Source organism: Columba livia, chromosome 9, assembly GCF_036013475.1.
Source record: "Columba livia isolate bColLiv1 breed racing homer chromosome 9, bColLiv1.pat.W.v2, whole genome shotgun sequence".
Lineage (NCBI taxonomy): Eukaryota > Metazoa > Chordata > Aves > Columbiformes > Columbidae > Columba > Columba livia.
The window spans coordinates 17,023,794-17,047,094 of record NC_088610.1 but is presented as its reverse complement, the minus strand read 5'-3'; the positions used below and the strand labels follow the sequence as shown (position 1 = coordinate 17,047,094).

The 23,301-nt window shown below is 38.2% G+C and overlaps 1 protein-coding gene across 4 annotated transcripts in view; it reads left to right on the top strand.

Annotated features, from left to right (window-relative positions):
• The window catches only part of COL4A3 (collagen type IV alpha 3 chain), an 82,739-nt gene that overhangs the window by 47,426 nt on the left and 12,012 nt on the right, over nucleotides 1–23,301 (top strand). For all 4 annotated transcript variants that reach the window (XM_065074018.1, XM_065074017.1, XM_065074016.1 and 1 more), the window contains 26 exons: nucleotides 688–732; nucleotides 2,144–2,197; nucleotides 2,586–2,627; nucleotides 3,915–4,002; nucleotides 5,048–5,083; nucleotides 5,408–5,572; nucleotides 6,512–6,604; nucleotides 7,457–7,552; nucleotides 7,906–7,976; nucleotides 8,816–9,004; nucleotides 9,914–10,082; nucleotides 10,961–11,053; nucleotides 12,127–12,231; nucleotides 13,114–13,211; nucleotides 14,589–14,739; nucleotides 14,871–14,984; nucleotides 15,715–15,882; nucleotides 17,031–17,120; nucleotides 17,467–17,601; nucleotides 18,314–18,412; nucleotides 18,793–18,882; nucleotides 19,249–19,388; nucleotides 20,466–20,592; nucleotides 20,876–20,956; nucleotides 21,918–22,016; nucleotides 23,009–23,059. In XM_065074018.1, coding sequence (XP_064930090.1) covers nucleotides 688–732; nucleotides 2,144–2,197; nucleotides 2,586–2,627; nucleotides 3,915–4,002; nucleotides 5,048–5,083; nucleotides 5,408–5,572; nucleotides 6,512–6,604; nucleotides 7,457–7,552; nucleotides 7,906–7,976; nucleotides 8,816–9,004; nucleotides 9,914–10,082; nucleotides 10,961–11,053; nucleotides 12,127–12,231; nucleotides 13,114–13,211; nucleotides 14,589–14,739; nucleotides 14,871–14,984; nucleotides 15,715–15,882; nucleotides 17,031–17,120; nucleotides 17,467–17,601; nucleotides 18,314–18,412; nucleotides 18,793–18,882; nucleotides 19,249–19,388; nucleotides 20,466–20,592; nucleotides 20,876–20,956; nucleotides 21,918–22,016; nucleotides 23,009–23,059 — 2,689 coding nt within the window. The remainder of the gene's footprint in view (nucleotides 1–687; nucleotides 733–2,143; nucleotides 2,198–2,585; nucleotides 2,628–3,914; nucleotides 4,003–5,047; nucleotides 5,084–5,407; nucleotides 5,573–6,511; nucleotides 6,605–7,456; nucleotides 7,553–7,905; nucleotides 7,977–8,815; nucleotides 9,005–9,913; nucleotides 10,083–10,960; nucleotides 11,054–12,126; nucleotides 12,232–13,113; nucleotides 13,212–14,588; nucleotides 14,740–14,870; nucleotides 14,985–15,714; nucleotides 15,883–17,030; nucleotides 17,121–17,466; nucleotides 17,602–18,313; nucleotides 18,413–18,792; nucleotides 18,883–19,248; nucleotides 19,389–20,465; nucleotides 20,593–20,875; nucleotides 20,957–21,917; nucleotides 22,017–23,008; nucleotides 23,060–23,301) is intronic.

Sequence of the window (23,301 nt, the reverse complement as noted above, 5' to 3'; positions counted from 1 at the left end):
TCTCTCTGCCTTCAAAGTAGCAAGTATTCATATTCATATTCAAGTATTCATATTCAGAATGATGGTTTCATTTTCTTCTGTTTCTCTCCCCATTTCCCCCCATTCTCTCCCTTCCCTTTGTTGTCTTTTTCTGTTGTTGTTACAAATTGCTGAACAGCAGATACCCCTGGCATGCTCCCTCCTGTTTTCACTTGTCCATCTACTGCCCTACTTCCAGTACCGTTGATGTGCACTCCCTCTTCTTTTTCATTAAATAATTTGTCTTCAAGTCATCTCTTAACCCGATTTCCTGTAAGAGAAAAGTTTTCCTTCAGTATCTTTCCCTGCTCACCACTAGAAGGGCTGCTGTATTGTTTTAACATTTGTTTCGCTTCTGCAAGGACCTGATTTTGCACCAGGCTTTCTGCACTTGCCTGCCTCTTTGTGCAGGTGAAGTGTCTACCTCAACTAATTCTCCACAGGAGGAGGAATGTCCAGGGAATATCTTACTCCCTGTTTTGTAGAGTTTTATGAACATTAGTTATGATCAGAAATAATGAACATTTTAAAAATAACCTTAATGGCTTTTCAGAATTTATAGAGATGAAATACAGTTATATGCACAGCATTTAGTTGTTATGCTCTTTGAATTAAATGGCTCCTCTTTTGATCTTCTTAACTCTTTTATTTCATGCTTTTTCTTTGTAGGGTAAACCTGGAAAAGAAGGTGCCCCAGGCCCACCTGGCTTACCGGTAATGAAGGAAGCCTTTTAAATGTTTTCTAAGTAACAGTCATCTGTTTATTATGGTCATATATTCCTGTCACAGCTTTATCCCACTGCAGAATATATTTCAAAATGCTGATTTAAATACACTGTGAAATGTTTCCTTTCATGTAGCTGGCCTTGGAGACATGTCATGTCCTCAGATTTATGCAGGGGAGAGAAGCTCAGTTCATAGATATTGTCTCTCCTGTATAAAACAGGAGGACCTGTTGCTTGCTGCTGACTATCAAATGATTTTGAAACAGGGTCAAAATTATGCAAAATTAACTCTGCTGAGTTTTAAGTCTGGTTAACCACATTGAAATTTTTGCAAAACAGTATGCCTTCACCATAAATCAAGAAGCAAAATGAATAATTTTTAATTACTAGAATTAGAGACATACTTTTACAAATAAAAGTTATTGTCAAGGTCACAGCTGCCTTGGCCTGAAACAGGATGACTGATATTAAAACTGTCATATTGTCATCATGTGATTCTTAAAATACGCCATTTTATAACCAATATGATCTTGTTTGTGTACTAATTTAAAAGCTAAAGTTGTTCAAATGTAGTTGGAATATTGTATTCACTTGCTTAAATACCAATTATTTTATATTTACTTCAGTTCCACTTTAACATCATCATTTGGGGTCACAGTGACCTTAAAATATCTTATCAAAATTCTTATTGTCAGAATTGTCCATTTCTCGTATATCTCTCTAAAACATAATCTTCATCATGCCAAAATGACCTTCGCAGACAGTCTAAACACATTGCAGTCTTAACAAAGAATGTGAAATGACAGACCACAAAGCTCTACTGCCTCGGCTAACAGAAACACAACTTTCAGTCATGACAAGGATATGTCAGTGCTCTCTTGCCATTTCAGCTTTATTAACTAGCAGTGTGTTCAGCTGCAGAGCCTCTGAGAAGTGCCTTGTCTTTGCATGTACACATTTGCAGAAAGCCTTAGCAGCAGTCTACACTGTTTTCCCTCTTGGTCCTGCTGACTCCTCTTGAGATCAGCACCACCATGCAGAGTGATCAATTTCTGGAACAGGGAGTTGCTGTAGGTGAGAGTCTCATATTGTGCTCAGTTGCTCCCCTTTCAGAAATGGTAGTTTGTAGAGGGAGAACAAACCACAGTCTCCTACACTTGAGCTATCCAGAGCAGTTCCAGCTTGGGACTGGTGAAGTGGGCCATTATAAAGGCAGATTTGGATGAGAGACCTGCAGTATTTCCCTCAGATGTGGAACTATACCCCAGACAGAGTCTTCCCCTGAGCAAATTACATTCACCTTGTCATTGCCATGAAAAATAAAAGCTCTCCATTTTACATCTTACTGATGTCAGTGCTAAAAGATTAATTCTCGTAAAATTGTGTACTGTGACCTGCAGGGACCAAGGGGTGAACAAGGCAAACCAGGACTGGCTGGCAGGCAAGGAGCTAAGGTATTGTCTAATGGTTTTGTTGTTGCTTTTGAGGATGAGGATAAGGTATGTCTTGGGGTTAACATATTGTTTTATTTATCACCGTGTATACAATATGATTACCTAAAAGATGACAAATAACGATATCATGGAATAGGGAATGGATCAGTGGAAACAGATCATGTGTTTGAACTGGTGTCGCCCTGTCCCTGCTGATGTGTTCCTGTAGTTTTTGATGTACATGTCTGAATAGTCGTGTAAGGAACAGAGGTGGGGGTGGTGAAGGACTGGTCAGGAGCAGAAGTTCTTCTTTAATGTTATGAGCAACGTACTGAATTAACAGTGGGTACAAAATGTCATGTCATGTATCTTTTTTAATAAACAAACTCATCTCTGTCCACTCATGAAGGGGATGAAGGGAAAAGCTGGTCCACCTGGAGCTTGTGGTCGAGTAAGTGTAAATTATCTTCATCATATCATTTTTCTAAACCATTAGAATAAGAATAAGCCAGACTGACTGTAGGAGACAATAACGGGTGTCCTGTGATGCCGTAATCAAGACCTGGCTTTCTTAAAGTGCTGGTGGTGCTGGGAGTTCCACAGAGGTGGTATCTTCGTTCACGTAGAGGTGGATGCACGATCAGGGCCTGGTTAGACCTCACTCAGTTGCAGCAATTTTGGCAGGAGAACAGACTGTCACAGACCAGTTACAAAAATTCACAGGAGTTAATTTTTAAACCAATCTCCAATCGGTTCCAGAACAGGTGGTGTTAATTTTAAAATCCTAAGAAGAGTTTTTAAAGAAAGCAAGAAATCTGAGTACAGTTTCTGTGTCTAGTCATGCTGTGTAATTAGTGGTTTTCTTGAAGGTCCCGTGTGCACCTAATGGGAGGACTTCTGCCCAAATTGTTAAAAAAAAATAACTTTGTAAAAAGCTAAATCATTTGTGATATTGAGAGAGTATTAAAAAAAGCAGTACGTTACAAAAAATCAGTAGAAGAAAAGTAAAAATTTTGAATTTTAATATTAAGCAGTTTTTTTATTTCTTTTCAAACTTATGCATTTACATTTCAGTGTGATGTTTATATATCAAGGTACAGTACTTATTATAATACCAATTTGCAAATAATGGTGCCTATGTGAAATAATCCAGAAAAGAGCAAAATTGCATTTTCATTTTGCCTGTCATTTTTAGAAATTTGAAACATCATAATATTAAACTTTAATAAATTAAGTATTAATTTCTGTAGGAATGACTTTTAGTGCTCATGCGATTTAACTATTTGATTTTTGTCTATTTTCTTGCGTGCTGTAGTAGTAGTCTAGGTATAGCTGATGCTGTTTTGTGCCAGTGGCATAGACGAAGTGATTCCTAGAGGTTTCTTTCAAGAATATTTTCTATTTCATGCTGGTGTAATGTTTGTGATTGGGTCTCCAACTTATACCTTGCCTGTTTAACTGCATCTGCAGGCAGAGGAGTTTTCTGAGAGTTAAGGAACTGGGCTGAAATCCCAGCCCCATCTATTTGTACAGGTCTCTTGGCATTGTCTCTGTATAGCATTTACGATTGAATTTCTGGCTTCTTGGAATTACCTTGTGATTAGAAAGGTTTCATGGTGTCACAACATCAAAATTATGAATGAGATCATAACATTGTTCTAACCAAATGTTCAATATGAGGCACTGTGCTTCTCTCTTCACTTACTATTCTTTCTTTTCTTACCATCCTTCTCTTAAGACAGAGTATTATGATAAAGTGGTTGGTGACAAAGGAGATGAAGGACCCCCTGGACCTCCAGGACCAAAAGGTCAACGTGGCATGCCTGGTGAGTGGGACATGAAAACCAGAATCTTTTAGCAGGAGCTGTCCACTCAAAGGGCCTTTTGCAGGTGGGGTTTTGAGCACTCACCAACCTGCTTCTGCCTTCACAAGAGTATTTCCAAATTACTCACATCAAATTGCAGAATTGAAATATATCCTGAGACTTTGATTTATGGCCATATTTTCTTTTAAAAAAAATGAAGCTGGCACACTTGTTTGTGAAGATAATTGAGCTGAGCACCTAAGCTCACTGACATCCTGTCTCATCACCTTAGTGGTCTCCTGTATCAGCATGTTATTTGTATATGCTGTAAACAGACCATAAGGGCTTTAAGTCTCCTGTTAAAAGTCATGCCATTTTTTCTGTCTCTTTTTTTTTTTTTAGCTTTCATAGCTTGTCATATTTTTATTGCCCATCGTTCCAAAATAATATCTGCAAGTTTTTATTTTGTTTATTTTGGTCATGCTGTAAAATTAAAATGTACTGACTTATTATTTGGTTTGTCTCACAATATAACAAGGACTTGTGGGCTGAACTCCGAGGCAGCATCTTGTAGGGTGTATGTCATACTGATCCAGCAAGTCCTTTCCCTCCAAGTTTTGATGTTCTAGTTTTACAAATATTTATGTATGCAAGTGATTGTGTTGCATTCAGTGAATACTCTTTGTTGTAAATCTACTTACATACTTCCAAGGGATGGCAACAGGAAAGCTGAGCCTTGCAAAATAATAATGCACTGTTAAGAGGGAGTATATTTACTAGAGCAAATAATAATGGTAAAAAGAAGCAAGTTTGCAGGCCTGTAAGTCATTCTCAAGTAACTGAGTGCATCCCCAGCTAAGATAAATGCAGTGGATCCTGTTCATAACCTGTTGTTAACATCCATATCTCGCCAGTTTTCAGTGAGAATTGTCAGAATGCAACAGTTACCTAGGTAGTAAATTCCTACTCAGGCAGAAGCCCAAAATTTGCAGTCAGTGTGAATGAGTAGGGACTTTGCAGAGTATACAGTGGTTTAACTCAAGTTCTCAATTTATTGCTTTTGCAGGGCCACAGGGTCCTCCTGGAGGTGCTGGTAGACCAGGTACATGTAATGGTACAGTACGAACAGTAAAATACATTGCTCTTCCTGCCTGTTACACTGAATCAGCTTTGTGGAATCTTAACTTCTAAGTGGTAAACAATCGTCACCCAAAAGCATTGATGGACCAGTTATTTAAAGAGATGTTAAAGATAATTTTTAAATGTCTTTACATTGTCATTGTGATTATTTAATATAATAAAAGGTAAAGATTTGTGGGATGAAGTCAGTATGTTTGTCTCTCACTCATCCTATTGAGTACTTACTTTGCTTTGAAATTCCATTTCTTCTCTAACTTCATTTTTGTATTTTTACCTCTTTGATTAGGTGTGTCAAGACCTGGTCTGAGAGGTCCCCCAGGATTTCCTGGGCTAAAAGGAACAAAAGGAGAGAAAGGACAAATGGGCTTGTGTATTGTAGGCCCACCAGGACTACCTGGTATTACTGGCAGACCTGGTTCTGTTGGATTACCAGGTCCTCCGGGAGAACCAGGTGACATTTCAGTATTGTACCTATAATGAACAAGAAAAAGTCCAGAGTCATCTCAATATCTAATCTATGAGATTATATAAATACATTTCTTACAAAGTATATTTTGAGTAATATGGTTGAATTTCTATTTATATATTTTGGTTTAGGATATTAATGAAGCAAAGGTCTGTGCTCCATTACTAATGAGATTCTGTGGAGAAGATACAATGACTTGTAAATGACAGTGTAAAGATTTTTCACCTTTTTGTATAACTGTGACTATAAATATCTGCTACATGAAATGGGGAAAGACAAAGGAGAGAAAATCTGTTCTTAAAAAGAATTCTTCCAAAAGTTTTAGTGAATCTGTAAAACTAAATTCAGAAGGGGCCAGTCTGGAAGCTGGAGACTTGCATGTGTCCAGAGGTCTTTGTGGGCCTTGGAGCATGTTTGAAGTTCTGGCAGGATGAAAATAAAACAGTAGCAGTTTATAAAACTTCTCAAAAAGGTATTAACTAGGAATACCTCTTTGACTAGTAGTACCAACAGCATCATTTTTCTTTTCTATGTGGCATGGCCAAAACAAGTTTTTCTGAACCAATACCAAAATAGCGCTTTTCTTTCCTCTTTCTTTGAGAAATATATTATGTTTCTGTTGTTTCAAACAAAATGCAAATACTTTCCCCAGAAGGGACTCTGATTTTTAAAGGCTAAACAGTTTGCCGAGACTTACTTTGCATTACTATATTTATTCTCAAGTACTTCCAGTTACAAGTGTTTTGGATTTGTCCAGGTAGTTCTCTTTTAAATGTATCACAGAATCTATCAAGGTTAGAGAGGAACCATAAGGATCAGAATACTCTCTCCGAATCATCCCTCCAAGTTTTTTCTGTCTTAGCAAATAGAAAATTGTCTGAATAATCTGCCGATGTAATGGTGCCATGCTCGTTTCATTAACAGGTAGAGTAACATACAGAACAGGACTACCAGGACTTCCTGGAGAGCCAGGGTGTGCAGGACCTCCAGGACCTCCAGGAGACACTGGCATGAAAGGTCAGTTTCAGAAAAATATCAGTCAGAAGTAGATAGCACAATCCGGTAATTTTCATGGATCCTCATTAAATTTTGAACTTAATTTGCCTCTTACGCCATTTGATTAATACAAAGATTTAAGAAAATTAATTAGGCATAGCAAGATGTCCTCCTCCCCTTACATAAAGAGCAGTGCCTGTGCCAGTGCTGCACACCAGTTGTGCTGCACTGCAGGCAGGGTGTAGGTCTTCACTGGGACAAAGAGTTATTACAGGTTTGGTAGGGTTTTTGTAGTCTCCCATTGTTATGTTCCACACTAACAGTTGTTTTCTGAGAGAAGGTTCCTTCTGCAAATATCACCACAGGAGCTGCTCAATCTCTTTGCCACTTGCCGCTCATTAAAGTCACTGAGGCTGTTATGTTAGTTTTAAGCCCGTGTCTCTTCTTTTAGAAAATTTGGCTGATCAGTAGAGTGCCTATGTCCAAATAACTTACTGAAACTACACTTGAAAAAATCAGAGAGATTTAAACAAAATGTTCCTGCATTTTCAATTAAATATAATCAGCTCTGATTCACTGTCTGACCACAGGTAATTTTGTACTGTACTGGAAATGATCTTCGAACAAAATTAAGGCCATATTCCTACCACTCTCTGGCCAAAAAATCCTAGCCATCGTCTATAACAGGGGTGTCAGACTAATTTTCACCAGGGGCCACTTCAGCCTCACGGTCGCCTTCAAAGGGCCAAATGTAATTTTAGGACTGGATAAATGTAGGAGTAGTTACATTGCTCTATAACAAACTATGTAATACATTAGTTAAGCTTGGGAATGACTTATTGTGGAACAGCTAATGAATTATTTTCACTCTAGGTGATGAAGCTTGCATGTGTACTGATTGCAGCTATCTTCCGGGAATACCTGGTCTTCCTGGTCCTCCTGGGGCACGTGGTCTGGATGGCGTAGCTGGTAAATGATCTCGTTGTTGCTAACAGAATAGTAGGAATTGCCTATGATTTTGCTTTTAGCATGAGAATCGGGTATGGGCATGTCTGCAGCACGCAGCCCTTGAACTAGCCCTGATGTTGTGATGAGTGTGAGAGACTGATGCAACTCCATCCACTGATAGGAGCACAAGTCCTAGAAGGGGTGAAGTCAAAATGCTAATAGGCTTCAGTGCAGCCTGAAGCTAGGTCAGTCTGTGATGATGCAGTCAGTGTAACAAATAGAAACATCCAATGCTGCATGTGATTACCTGAGCTTGTCAAAATCCACATCCTTGTTTTCATTTTTGTTTACAAAATACACTGTTTCTTTTCCAGGTAGAGAAGGAACAACAGGTCCAAAAGGTTCTCCGGGTTCTCCAGGAGCACCGGGGTTTCCAGGAGCTCAAGTAAGCCTTTGTTTTTTCAGATTTTTCGTATCCCACAAGAATTATTTCAGATAAACCTGATGGCTGGTGTCATATGCAGTGTCATACTGAGCGATCTCAACAGTTTTCTTTCTGTAGTAATGAATGTGTCTGCACGGGAGGCCTGGGTAGAGCCTGTAATGTATGGCTGATGTAGCTTTACATGAGCCTCTTTTGCTCAATGTGGTGAGGGGTTCAGCCCAGGCAGTGAGGCAGGTAAACACTTATGTGATTATCCTGTGCTGTATTTCATGATGGCTAGACTGCTTCTTCTGCCTGGTATGGGTAGTTTACAGTTAACTTCTGTTCATAATTCTGTAATCATGGCAGTGGCTGTAAAGCTTATATAGAGTTTTTTGTGATCTTTGTCAGATATCTTATTTCTCTTGTTTCCAGTACACTCGGGACTGGCTAAAGACCCACTGTGCAGAGGAACTTGCTTCTTACAATATCCTCTTCAGGGGTGCAAAGGACATTTCCTCTTGGGAAATATTGTCAAGAGGGAAGGCTAACAGCTGCTGCCACAGACATACCATTTGATTTTTCTAACTTGTGCCTGTAGTAGTAATTATTTATGGGAAATGACAGTAGACGCTGTCCAATAAAAGATGTCGTGCACAAGTATTCATTGTGGTGGTTGCCGTACAGATGCAGAATGGAAGAGTCTGCTAACAGGCTTTTCCAGTAGGCTTCCAAGAGTCCATGAGCCCAAGATCACTAGAGACCAATATGCTTTGAGCTTGTACTGGTTTTGCCTGGGATAGAGTACCCACTTAAAAAAAAGAAAGCTTGAAAACACTTGATGTATTGCTTTGTTCCAGGGACCTCCAGGTTTTAGAGGAGATCAAGGACATAAAGGATCAAAAGGTGAGCCAGGATATGTGTATCCAGAAGGGCCAAAAGGTGAGCAAGGAGATCCAGGGACCAGGGGAGACAAAGGAAGAAAAGGTTCAAGTGGATTTCTGGGAAGATCTGGCTTTAAAGGATTCAAGGGTTCTAAAGGTGATAAGGTGGGTATGCACTGTTTGCAATCAATATAGAATTGATGAAAACTTAAATCAGTTCTAACTTGTAAAACAATCTTTTTTATCTATTAGCGGAGTATCCTCTATCTGACTTTGGTGTACTATGCTCAACTATAGCAACCAATATGCATAACAAATATGCTTGAAAGAATGAGAGTAAATATTGTTATGTAATACCAGAGAGAGATGAAGCTAGTGTTGATATATGTTGATGAAAAACCTCGGCAATCTATTGTGGTGATAATTCTCCACATGCAATAATTTAAATGTCCAGACTATCTTGGGTTCCCATGATGAATAAGATATTTGTAAAGTCAGTTTTCCTGACTACTTGTACTTGTAATGCTTAAAAGGCAATAATAATTCAAATAGTTCCCGTTCAGTTTTCAGGAGTTAATCTTCAGTTGAGGCTGAGATAAACCACCAAAGCTGGGAGGTCTGACCGTAAAACTAGAATCATTAGGGCAGAGCTCTTGGTTCAACAGAAACAAAAATAAGAGTTATTGTTGTGTTGGCTGAGGAACTGTGAAAATTATTCAGATACAACTGTCTCTAAGCCTGACTCCACAGTATTCAAGAAGAATCAGAGCTGAGGTGTTTGGTTGTTCTTACCGAACCTGTTTTGAAAGGAAGAAAAGTGTACAGTAATGCCACAGTGATTGAAAAAAATCAAGCTGTTTTATGTATTTTTACTATTTCACTATTAATAGTCTTCTAGCTGCAACCATTGGTATTAAATATTTTATTCTTTTAACTGCAAGTAAATCAGAGGACAAATTCCTCTTAATTTAGCGGGGCTACTCTGCTACTAAAGTAATGCAAGATTATAGTCAGAGAATTGGGCATTTTGTTATGAAAGCTGGTGTGGAAAGCAAGAAATGTTGTCATTAACAGGGACTGGCTGGTTCAAAAGGAGATAGAGGACTACCTGGTTTGCCTGGCAGTCTTGGTCTTCCTGGAGAAATGGGACTTCCTGGACTGCCAGGATATGGACCACAAGGAATACGAGGTTTCAAAGGCTCTAAAGGAATACCTGGTCCACCCGGATTACCTGGAGAAGCTGGTTTGTAGCTTCCTCTATTACCATGTTTTACTTAACGTAGGTAAGAGCACTTGATTGAAATTGCAGAGATAGGTTGAAGTCAAAGACATAAATTATGAAACATAGGAAGCTTTTCTTGGGATGAGATTTCCACAGTGTTGTTTCAACTTTGGTCCCACTGGAGATAATAGCAAAAGTCTTAGGGTCATAAGATAATTGAGGTTGGAAGGGACCCTATGAGGTCTTTAGTCTGAACTCCTGCTCAGAGCAGGGTCAGCTATGAATGAGATAAGACCAAGTTACTTAAGGCATTATCCATCTGGGCCTTGAAAACCATCAAAGACACAGACAGCATGTCATCTCTGTGCAACCTTTTTGAGTGCTTCGTTGTCCTCATCATGAAAAAAGAAGTCTTTAAATATGTATCCAGTCATCATCATTAGTGTGAGCTAAGTCATCAGGGGAAAATATGAAGGTCTTAAGCATTTTCAAGTGCTGAAAACACACCAGTGTACGGAAGTATAATCTGGAAGAACTCAGAGTTGGACTGCAGATATAGTTAAGGTTTCTTAAAGAGAATACCCATTACATCTGTATGAAATTAAGTTGCAGATTAAGCATTACTCAGTTGCATTGTTTTCTTGCTGACTTTGTACTTCTTTTTCCGTGTCTCCACTAGGCTGCAGGAGGGCTGAGAGGAAGGCTGCGGGTGGGCTCACTGTCAATAAAATTATTTCTTTTTATGAGGGCAGGAAGTCTGTTGAATTTTCAGAAATACAGAATCAGTAGAAAACTGCATTTCTAGCCAAGTAGATTTATCATTAATATTTTTAAATGCTTAAGATTACATATTGCCAAACTATAAACCTTTGTAATCTTTGATTATGTATTTGCTGAAGGTCTGAAAGGAGAGACCAGTAGGATAACTCCATTACCTGCGTTGCCAGGACCTCAAGGACCAGATGGTTTACCTGGACCTCCAGGAGTGCCTGGTGCGTACATCACCACTAATTGCAATAAAAATCAGAGATAATCTGATTGGGATTACTCTACCAGATCTGGACAGATAAAAACAGTTGCGTTACTTTGAAATAATGACAAAAAGAATTTCTGTGGTGCAGAAAGTATAGAATTATCTGTAACATTCCCTTTCTAGAAAACTAAGGGCAGTGTATGTGAATAGGAAGGGCACACAGGGCCATGACCACGGTGTGTAGTTATGACAGAGAAGCCAAGCAGTCCTGTGCTATGACTTCATTCCTCCAAGTACCAGAGACATCGGGTGCATATGCCGCAGCTTGTATAGCCAGAAAGGCGCCTCTGGCGTAATGTTGACAAAAGTGTACCCCAAATTATGCTGGGACTGCTGCAACCTTCAAAACAGAAGGAACAAAATTAGATTAAAGCATTCTTAATCTTCCTGGAGTCCTTGGCCCTTCTCATGCTGTGCAGGCACACAGTCAAAACAGAAACTGTTTTCTGGTTCCTTTTTGACATGACTATTACTAACTGTTGTTCTAAGATACTAAGAACCTGACTTTCCTTTTTTGGGTGGGTTTTGGGTTTGGGTTCTAGATGGAATTTTTTTTGGTTGCTGCTGTTTTAATTTTTGCAGAAGTTTTGAATGCACTGACAGTAAGTGACATTCAGACTAACTGTAAGGCATCTTTACTTTGGTTTTGTAGAACAATAGTCCTTAAAGATACCTTGAATAACATAGGAAAGTTCTTCTGTTCTTACAGTTGCTTCTGTTCCAAGCCTCACCCCTATAATGTGTATCTTCTCAACAAGGGTAAGATTTCTATCTGCCCATAATTGTTCCTAGAAGCTTGGAATCTGGGCAGATTGCATAAAAACTTGACTCAGACTCATGCCTGCTTTGATACTGTGAACATAATTAGCATTTAAACTGTGAAAACCTGCTGTGAAGGAGAAATAGTGTCTAAGTTCTAATACAACATACAGTGGTGTCCTAATTAATAATGATAAACTGTAGAATGCCTAATCTTACAATTTGGTGTTCCGTAGTGAGATACATTACAGTTTACTTATTTTCTTTGTACAGGTAGGGTTGGGGCACAAGGTCTGCAAGGTGATTCAGGGCATCCAGGGCCAACAGGTGACACAGGCTTTCCTGGGCTTGGGTTTCCTGGATACCCAGGTCCAAAAGGTAAAATACTTATTTTGATCTTCTTCCAAAAAATAAAAAACAACCCCCAAAAAAACCCAAAACAACCCACAACAACAACAGAAACCCAAAGTCTACTTTTTTTTTTTCAGTCCACATTAAAAACAATCAACAAGTTAAAAAGAAAAATTGATGACTATTAGTCAGACAGAAAAGTGGGTTTAGCACTCTTGTAATTTACTGCCTTCTGGCTTAAAAATTGTAAGTTTGAATTATTTTGAAGCATTTCAGAGAATCAACTATCAAAGCTGTCACCAGGAAAATAGTTTGAAAAACATTGATGCTTCCTGGAATATTGCCCAAACAGGTGCAGCTCATCCGAATGTCACACTTACTTAAGATGGATTCTCTTTATCTGGATGTATGTTACATATACAGAGCTGATTTTTAATTAGTTTTGGTTATGTGCAATGGAATACCTGCTATAGCATGCAGGTAATAGAAAACATTTTGAATACTGTGAATTTGGCCATTCTTCATGCAAAGTCATAAGCCCGTTTGAACACTAGAAATACTAAGAAATTCTCAGGATGGAGGAAAAAAAAAAAAAAGCTCTGATACTAAAACTACTACTAAGCTGCTTGTTAAAGAAAACAGTGGGGACCTGACATCAGAATAGCTTCACTTAGAAAAGAAAATCTATTATTTGAAGCAAGTAACCAAGCAGTGTTACAGCCAACACTGAGTGAGTATGTGAGGAACAAGATGCAGCATGTCACATCACCTCTGAAATCCAGAGGCTGTATTCAGCTCATAATAAGCTACTTTAGTGTCAGAGGTTCGTAGCTGCATCCATACAAATATCCATTTGTAGAATAAAGTGATAACCATAGCATCTCTGCTGCCATTTAATTCCTTTTACAGGAGAGAAAGGACTTCCAGGAGGCAGAGGGCCACCGGGGTGTGAAGGAAAGACTGGAGATCCAGGCCGAGCTGGAAACCTAGGACAACCAGGAGAAAAGGTTTGGTTAGAAATACAGCACAGTCTTTTCCGTAGATCCCATTCATTAAATACGATGCTGAGCAAATAAATTAAGTGTGAGGAATATAGGAGCTCCTGTATTTCCTGACCAGTGATGCATAAACTATGAAATTAAATTGTTTTTATAAAATGGGTCTCAAGCCAAAATTTTAAATTCAGATACAGGATTTCAGAACTCCAAGTGTTTGGGATGTTTGGTAGTTCAGTTTTCAGAGCACAAGGAAGATATTGCATTGTTTACAGCAGAAAATTAAGGCCACAGCTTTGAAAAAGATGGGTATTCAGAAATTGCAATTAAGCACATATTTGATGGAGGTCAGTCACTAGTAAATATTCATTTAGTTTAAGAAAGTGCTCTGTTGAATTCAAGCATAAAGGAAGTAGGTTGTAGGTAATACTGCTGCCACTCTTACTGATTAACAGGAGCTAATCTACTGATGGCATGTGTAAATGTAGGATTCTTGACTACTCTGTAATCAGGATTCAAATTTCAACAAAAAATAATACCTAAATGTTTTGAAAAAGCATCATTTCTTTTTTGTGTGCTCATATGTCATTCTTTTGTGTGTGTGTTTTCACAAGACAAATTGTAGGGTTTGGGATTGTGTTGTTTGTGGTTTTTTAATTATTATTTAGTCTGTGTTTGATGCCACAGAACAGCTGAATGTGCAGTGGGCTTTGTGGTCCAAGTATATCATCAGTGACTAGTATGACAGCTCTACTGACCTGCTTCATGAATGTATTGACTTGCTGGTACTCAAAGCTAGTACTTGAAACAACCAGTAGTTCAGTCTCCCCCAAAAAAAACAATTCAGGGAATAGACTTGGGACATTTGTGATAAAACCAGTCTTCAGAGAAAACAACGTTCAGAAGAATTATTTAAAAACCCCAATAACTGACTTTGAATATTCTTAGATATATCTGATTATTTAAATAAATATTTTTATAAAAATATGGATATCATATGAGGTAAAGTTGTATTTACACAAACTTCAACCAAATTTTCAGATGCAAGTCCAAAGCTTTTCACAGCTACAGTCAGCACCACAATGCAGTAAAGGCCAAACGGATAGAAGTGCCTTGAATTGCTCAGTAGCAATCTCATGGAGTTAGGGGGCAGAATTCAGAAGCAGTTTAGATGAATTACTTCTCTGGTGTGGAACCTGCAGCTGGTCAATAAGAAACATCCAGTGGTCTGCTGAATTGGAGCTATTAAAAATTATGTGAAAGATCCTCAGGAATGGAGAAAATTGCCCTCATAGAAAAAGTTAATTGATCACACAGTAGAGAAAATATTTTGGCAGATTTACAAAACATAGTACACATAGATTGTTTACATTTCTCTCTGTGTTGCAGGGTGACCCAGGCACAGTTATTCCTGGAGAGCCAGGTAGACTGGGTTTACCGGGAGATCGTGGCATTCCTGGCTCAAAAGGTGATACTGGATTTCCAGGACTTCCAGGCCTACCAGGGCGTGCTGGACATGATGGTGATGATGGCCTGAGAGGTACTGTTGTGAGACAAGCTCAAGGAGCACAGCAAGTTATTATAAGAAAAAGGAAGCCAAGTCAAACAATGCTCACTTAAAGCCTGAAACTTCTACTGAAATCATTGTGAATCCAGTCTCCTTTCTTTTAGGAGATCGTGGCTCACCTGGAGTTCCTGGAGATCCAGGTTTTCCAGGGAAACCTGCTGAATGTCTTATTGGCCTGCCAGGTTTGCCAGGTGGCCAGGGAGCTACAGGCCCACCAGGTAGGGCCTTCTGAATCAAACATTCCATTTGACTGGATCGGTCTGGGTTTTGTTTCTGCCTTGCAATGGCCTGAGGGAGCTGAAGTTGTTTCTGAATATTTGCTATAGGATAGTATATCAGAAAATTTGAGCCCATTTAAAACATGCACTTCCTGCAGATGGGAGGAAACATGCACACTGATTAATATGGACTGAGATTCAGCTTCCACTGTACAGTGCAAACAGTAGTCACAAACTGGCCCAAATTCCACAGGAAAAAAAATATTTCAGTCATGTCTCCTAGGTGGGGTTGAATTTAGATTCCTTGCTGCAATGTGATTGTTAAAGAAACAAAACAGAGGAAGAGCTCAGCTAGGTAGAAAATCAGTTTACGTTTTCCAAAGTACCTGCATATACTGTGTTTGATTTTTGTCCAAGAGAAACACATTTGGGTACCCAGCACAATTCTGCTATTCATGATCTCAAAAGAATATTTTATTTATTTATTTATTTATTTTTAAGAGAGAATTAATGCAGAATTGGTGGGTTTTTCTGAGAAGGAGCAGAATTGTCTACTCTCACCCAACACACAGCTGTTTTAAGATTTCCTGAACATGTGGTCTTACAGGTCGAATATTTAGCCCTCAGGCAGAGTTCAGGAAGAGTTTTATGCTCATGATGGCAAGATAGAGATAAAGGTTCATTTTTCCAGACGGATGTACCATACTATACTTTCATACATTTTGCCTAGGAGGAAGAGGTTTGCAAGGTTCAAAAGGAAAACTAGGTCCTCCTGGCTTGAGTATCCCAGGAATCTACGGAAAGCCTGGGGAGCCTGGATTAATAGGTCTTCAGGGAAACACGGGATTACCTGGTCCCAAGGGACAGTCTGGAAGGCCAGGAATCTCTGGTGTGCCAGGTAAGGATTCCCCAAATTCTTGTTTTGACTTAGAAATTAAGTTGGTCTCTGCAAAAAGGTGTCAGTCATGCTTTTTCCAAATTGAAGATGCTGAAATACAGAGTGTTTCAAAAAGATGGACCCAATTTGAAATTTCTCTGCTTTGAAACTGGCTCCATCTTTCTGAAACACCCTGTATTTTTCCATCAACAGCTTTTATATATTACTGAGATCTATACGGAAAACAAATAAATCATCATTCCCTAAATTATGATCGTATTTTGAAGTTTTCATGACACAGTACTGAATTTTCTATAACAGTCTTCTAGGAACAGAAGACTACCTTACATTGGTTTTTGTAGAGTAATGTCCTTGCAGTAGGACGTGAACTAGTTAACATTCAAAGCAACTCCAAAGCATAATGGAAGTGTAAAGTGTTTAGTAGGTCTTACTTAGCATCCATTTTCAAACAGATAGCTTGTTGATGCTATCATCTTTTTCTTAAAAAGCAAGTTTGGATCTGAAGTCTGGCAGAGTTGAGTCCGATCAAATTCTGTCACATTAACCAGAGCTAACTTTAAGTAAGGTAGGTAATCCCTGTAGGGTTTTTTTCAGAAATATGTTCAAATTTTATTTGTAGAATAAAAGAAATCAGGTATTAAATGCTTCTTATCTCTAATAAATATTTTTCATTACTATCAAATCCTCCATTATACAGTGGAAAGGAGATGGTATGTATCTTTTTATCTATACAACCTATAAAACTAATGATAAATGCATAGCACTTGTTCAGTTACACCAGCTTAAGCTTCTGATGTCATCTGAGGGAAGCTGTCATGTCCCAGATGGACTTCAGCTCCTGAGCCAGAAAGGAATGTGTTTCCCATACATCCTCCCATCCTTTTGTGGACATCTCAGATACATTGTCCTCACTGACAGCTATTTCAGTCAGTGATAGCAGCTGTTGCAGCTACTAGTCTAGGTAGCTCGGGGGTTACTATATGTGTAAGTGCTGTTCGTGTGCTTAAAGACAGGAAAACTGGCTTTGACAATGTTGTGGAAATGGAGAAAAAAAACCCACACATTTATAACAGGCACGTGTATAGTGTAGTGTTCTATTTCACTGATGAAATACTAACAAAAATGTTCCTATTGCTTCAATTCCACAGGCTCGAGGGGAGAGCCAGGTATAATGGGCCTATTAGGATTTCCTGGACCCCCTGGCATGATTGGAAGACCCGGCAGCCCGGGTATCAGAGGCAAGTGGCCATAGTATTGGCCTTCATTATTGCTGAAGTATTCTGTGATCCATCTTGATATGTGTTATCACTCCAGAGTACACATCATACCAGAATTGGAGTCTTGGTAAATCTTCCTGGATATGTGCAGTACAGACTGAATGACAGCATTATATTTTTAGCAGTTTTGAATCACCACCTTTTCTGTTTCACTGGTGTTTGTCAAAGTGGCTGGCAATTTGCTAAATAAAGAGCAGACCGCTTCTTTACTCTACTTTTTTTTTCCATTCCATTCATATTCCAATCATTGTTGTATCTATTCAACAGGTTTCTTCAGAACAGAAAATTTCATTATATTTTCTTGCAGGTTCTTCTGGCTTCCAAGGACTAAGGGGAAGAAAAGGATCTCTTGGAGCAAAAGGCGAACAAGGTGATAAAGGTTTTCCTGGACCATCTGAGACCTTGGTTGGTATTGGAAATAAAGGAGAACAAGGCTTAAAAGGTATGTGTTCATTGTTCTGTCATTCAGAAGTAGTTAGGGTTGTCATCTATGTTGCAGTTCCAGTGAACTCTAAAACATGGAAGAAACTGTCTCTACTACTGACAATATTAACATGGCTTTGAAATAATGATTGTTGAATGCTCTGTCTTTTTATTTATGAGATAGCTGCATATTACACAGAATATTTATCTCCATTTTAACAAGTCTATATTCCTTAAAAAAGGTTCTTATTGTAATGATAAACCAGTAATAATGTCAGTAATACTAAGATGCTTATATACATATACGCTATACATTCATATTTTTACACATTTAGTAGCCTGTGAGCACAGAAATGGACATGCTTACCAACTAAATGTTGGATTGCAAAGAAATAGAGTCTCGTTAAAATACTTCACTGTCAGAATAATTCCTTTGATTGCAATATTAATATAGACTATGTATGAGTTGTGCATACTTAACTAATGCTATCTGGCTCTTTATGGAAACATTTTCCTACGGAAGCTTTGAGAAACTTCCTCTTGTCTCCATATGAGACATACAGAAGGCATTAATTGTGAGCTTGTGTCTTGTTTGTGTGTGTTCACAGAGTGAAAATCCTATGCCCCACTTCTGCTTTGTTAGCTTTAGGAGTTATAAAACTTCAAACTTTACATAAAAGTTATATTATAAGATGTTTTGTAATTTTTTTTTTAATGAAACTTTGGTTTAGGAGTCCAAGGAAGAATGGGTCTAAGAGGAGAAAAAGGAGATGCTGGTGTGCAAGGTCCCCCAGGTCTTGATGGGTCTGAAGGAATACCTGGTCTACCAGGTATGGAATTAGCGTATTGAAAATTACTGTATCACATGGAGGGTAGGGATAATATTACCTCAATGCCAGCACTTAAATTCAGCTCCAGCAGCAGCACTACAGTCTCTGTATTAACTCTGAAGCTTTTCTGAGAATTCTGGAACTGAGCAATTTCAAAAGCTGCTATTCGGAAATCATAGCAGCTATGAGTAGGTAACTCTTTGTTTCTTTCCAAATATAGACTGTTGTTTGGGGTGATTTATACTTTCACTGCATGTTGATTTATAAAATAATAAAATACTAGGACAAGGTGTGAGGTAGAAGATTCTGTATTCAGGACAGCTCTACCAGCCAGCCACAAGCACACATGTGAAGATGACTCTTATGTCTTCATTTTGCAGGTGTCAAAGGATTTATGGGTCTGCCAGGGATTCCTGGAGCACAAGGGTTCCCGGGTGCACCAGGAAACAAAGGGGATATGGGAATTCCAGGTAATTTTCTATTAAACCATTTTACAAATTCATAGAGCTGTATAGAAGCATTTGCAGAGATCTGAGCAGTTACTGTAAGCGGACTGTGCAACACTTGGACTGGGATTTAGTCTTTGCAGTACCTCACCGCCCCAGCATTTGCCTAACTTGCAGAATGCAGTTCTTCCTCTCTCTAAATGAAACAAAACTTCTTCAATTTAAATATTGTTACATGTAAGGAAGTTTTCTTAAAGTGTTTAGAAATAAAATCACTAGCTGTGTATATTAATTAATATCTGACTGTACAAGCAGTAGTTCACAAAACATGAGGTGTGGTGTGCAATTATGATCCTTTTAAGAAAGGTATGAGTATCTGTATTATTCCAGGTCCAAAAGGACAGAAAGGATCTCCAGGCTTTCCAGGACCATCAGGTGACCCCGGTCCACCGGGCTATGGTGGCTTTCCAGGTGACAAAGGAGACCCTGGGTACCCATCTGCTGGGCCTCCAGGAGAACCTGGTCCAAAGGTATAAAGGCAATGGAAACATTGTCATATTAGGCAATAAGCAGAACCTTTGATTACAGAAACAGAATAGCACGTGAGCAAGAGCTGCAGAGTTTGCAAAAGCAGATGATTTATTAATGACAAGAAATATGAAAATCTTACTGTGTCATTACTCAAGAGAAATTTTTGAGTTGATTATACTTCTTTTTTCTCTTGGTGCCAGAATTTCTTATTTGTAAAGATGGAATAGCCTGGAAATAACTTTGTTTCTGTAAAAGTTGCTAATCCATTAAGACCAAGGACTTGCACTTAAAACGTCAGCAAGAGGAATACTTGTATGTTAAAACAAGTACAGAAAAAAACATAGTCATAGCAAATGTGAAAGTTCTGTAATCTAAAACTGTACTGTTGCTTTTTGACAGTGTAGTAATATAATTACACAAGATGAATTGGATTTTTTTCTTAGCAATATATATAAATGAGCTTAATATAAATTGCTAAGAAAAAAAAGGGTTTCTTTTGAGTTAGGTAAATTGCATACAATTTTACTCCACATATTTTGGGTGTAAACAACTGGGAGTCTTTTTACATATGAGATTATGTTAAATACGTTATTTAGGCTGTAAACTGTACTAAAAGTCTTGTAATTTCTCTAAATTATCTGTTTATTTTCTGTATTAGCTGGGTAACCACAATGAGATTACTGTCGTGAAAGTCAGTAGGAATTCTAGGAAAAAATGCGTATTTCAGTATTTTGTCTAGCAGCATATTATGTATGGAATGTATGCTTGAATCAAAAGAGGAGCTGTTAGAATAAAATTGAAAGGAAGTCTATGTGCAGGTGAAAACTAAAGACTGAAGTTGGCTTGCGCAGGTTACAGAAATCTTTCTTTCTTAGCTATGTCTAAGGGATGAGTGGTATTATGAGAAGACTTTATATTATTCTGCTTTAAGTTTTGCCTGAAAATCATAAGAAACCATGATTACACTTACTCAACCTTTAAAATTGTGTAAATTTTTTCTATTGTTCAAATATGGAATGTAATTTATTTAATGTGAAGTGATTCTCACCTGTTTGTGTGCAACTGCTATTTCTCAGGGAGATCTGGGGCTTCCAGGAGTTTTGGGCAGCAAAGGAGAAAAAGGATCCCAAGGTCGTCCAGGACGTGAAGGAATACCAGGACCACATGGCATCAGAGGGGAAACTGGAAGTGCAGGAATCCCAGGTATGGGAGGTTTGGTTTTGTTTTGGAGGGGTGGGGAGGTGTTGACACACTTCTAGAAGATAATTTCTCAATAAACTACACAGGGTGCCTGTGAAGTGGTACATTTATATTCACGTGCTGTAAACCTAAATGGCTCTTTTGTAGTCAGTGCAGCCAGACTAGCTTACGTCACCTAGAGATCGTTTGCAGCTGTCCAAAGCTGAAATGATATCAAAGTTCTCAGACTGAGTCTGGACCAAGTGCGAATGCCTTTTCTCCTTTCCCACACTCTTTCTTCTAACAGGGAAGCTTGGACCTCCTGGAGATACTGGTGTTAAAGGACGGCAGGGCCGCCCAGGACAACAGGGCATTGCAGGCCCTCCTGGTATGGTATACAGCATCTCCCCAACGCCACTGCCGCCTGGTTTATTTTCTTTGTAATGAGGCAGTTGATATTCTTCTGAGCTTTTAAAAATTTAACTGTTGTAGTTGCAGTCTCTGTTTATGTTAGTTCAAGGCTTTGTTTACCTTCTCTGGTTCCAGCTAAGATCTAAACAGCGTATTTCCAATGTTATCGGTTCAGCTGCGGCAAGAGGTTTTAGTTTTGTTTCACTATTGTAAAGCTTTTTTCTTTCATCCAGAGGTCTCAAGATATGATATCCAAACAACTGTAAGAAAGGCTTGTTCTACCTCCTAAAGTAGGATAATAGATGTAGCTAGATGAGGAGAAGAAGAAAATTAATTTGAATGGAAAGACGGGGCAGAGTTGCAGTTTTTTGTTAAAACAACAGAAAAGATCCAATCTTTCAAACTATGTAAGGGGCAGTGTGTAAATACGCAGCAACAGACGAGTATCCAATGCAAACTTTAATAAAGTGAGTGCCAGTCTTTGTCTCCAAAAGGAACATTGAATGCTTTTATATTCAGAGGTGGTCACCAAAGTTATGACGTTGTAGTTTTGTAGACTTCAGTAAACTTGCACTGACTTATCAGCAGCTAGCAAAGATCAGATTCTACTCCCTGTTTAGAGAAACCTTGAATTTGTAATAAAGCCAGGGAGAAGAAACCCCGCTGCCTGTATGGATTCCCACCAGTGCGGATTAAATCAAAGGCAGGGTCCTAAAATGTCTTTGAAAGACAGAAAGTTATTGTCTGTGAAAATTGTGTGGGTGTTAAATCCATTGAAGTCCAGTGGGCTCAGCAATGTTTATATACCAACACAGGTTACATCTATCTTTGAAGTAGCTCAACTAATTACATTTTAATAGAGAGGACTCATATCTTCTCCCTTTGAAATGCAAAATAATAGAGGTGAAAATGATATTGTGGTCCATTACAATTCACAGGTGCTGTTGGAGACCCTGGAAAAAATGGGCTTGTTGGTGAAAGAGGTACTCAAGGTCAGGATGGTATGCCTGGTCCCCCAGGAGTAAAGGGAGAACCAGGTAACACCACTGAAATATTTTTGTTGTATTTTACAATTGCTTTTTTCCATAGTTAACCTGACAAGGACTATTTGGGAAGGATTAATAAGGAGCTTCTGTGGAGCCAAAGATAACTTTATAAGTTTAAGGGGTTTAATTTTTACAGAATTCACAGATTTTTCTATATAATTGTTGTACATGCTGTTAACAACCCAAAAGTGTATGTCACTGTTCTATTACACATGTGATTTGTTATAACTTCCCCTAAAAATGTTAAACGCTGCAAGAGCCAAAGTACTACTGTTCGTAGTTCTTATGTGTTTAATCTCAAAGAGATTAAAAGAACCTAAATAATTTTAAAGGAGTCTTGTCTCTTTCGTGGAGATAAGATAAAATGAATCACAGTGTTTACTTACGTAAATAGTGAAAATTTCCATGACCTGGCCCTTGGGTTATAAAATCTTTCATTTAAATGTCGTTCTTGATGTCATCAACATCCACAGATAGATTTAGTCTTCCACTGAATTCTGACAGAAAGTGGTTTCATATTTCATAGAGAAAATATTTCTTTGCATATTAGTATAAAGAGGATATTGAGAAGGCATTCATAGTAAGTTTTTTCATGTTAAGTTAGAAGTAATCACTCAACATATTTTCTGGTTTAGGTATTTCCATTTCTTTTATTTTTCTCAGTAACTAACTTAAATGCAGATGTTTATTCTGGTGGGTTTTTTTATTATTCCTCTGAAAAAAAGACAAATCTTATTATTGTAGAATGTACCTGAAATATGACTGATCAATAAGAGTTCCTACTATCTAGAAAAACTCACAAATTTAATATGTATTTCTGAGTAGAAGAACTGGAAATAACCAATAAATTATATTTTACATATAACTAAAATTTACACTTTGATTCAGTGAATTCTGAAGAAATGTGTCAAGTATTAGACAACTATGATGTTTTCTAACAGTTTTTCAGGACTTTGAGTATAACATTACCTAATATTTTATAGGAGCACCAGGGAGAGGAATCCCTGGCCTTCAAGGTATTCCTGGTCGCAGAGGTGAGTTTTATTTTCAGAAAGTAAAAGCTTAATTTTTAAATACCGGATTCATTATCCTCATCTTTAAGTCTCCTTCTGTTTTTGGATGCTTGAAATGGCACTAAGAGTGTCAAAGGAAACCAAGAGTGATTCTGTGCTTCTGATCAATTATTGGGTGCTGTATATTAAATGTCAAGAGTTCTTGCCTGTAAAGACTATCGTAAAAGGGAAATGAAGCAGTTAACTTCTGTGGTTTTTGTGAA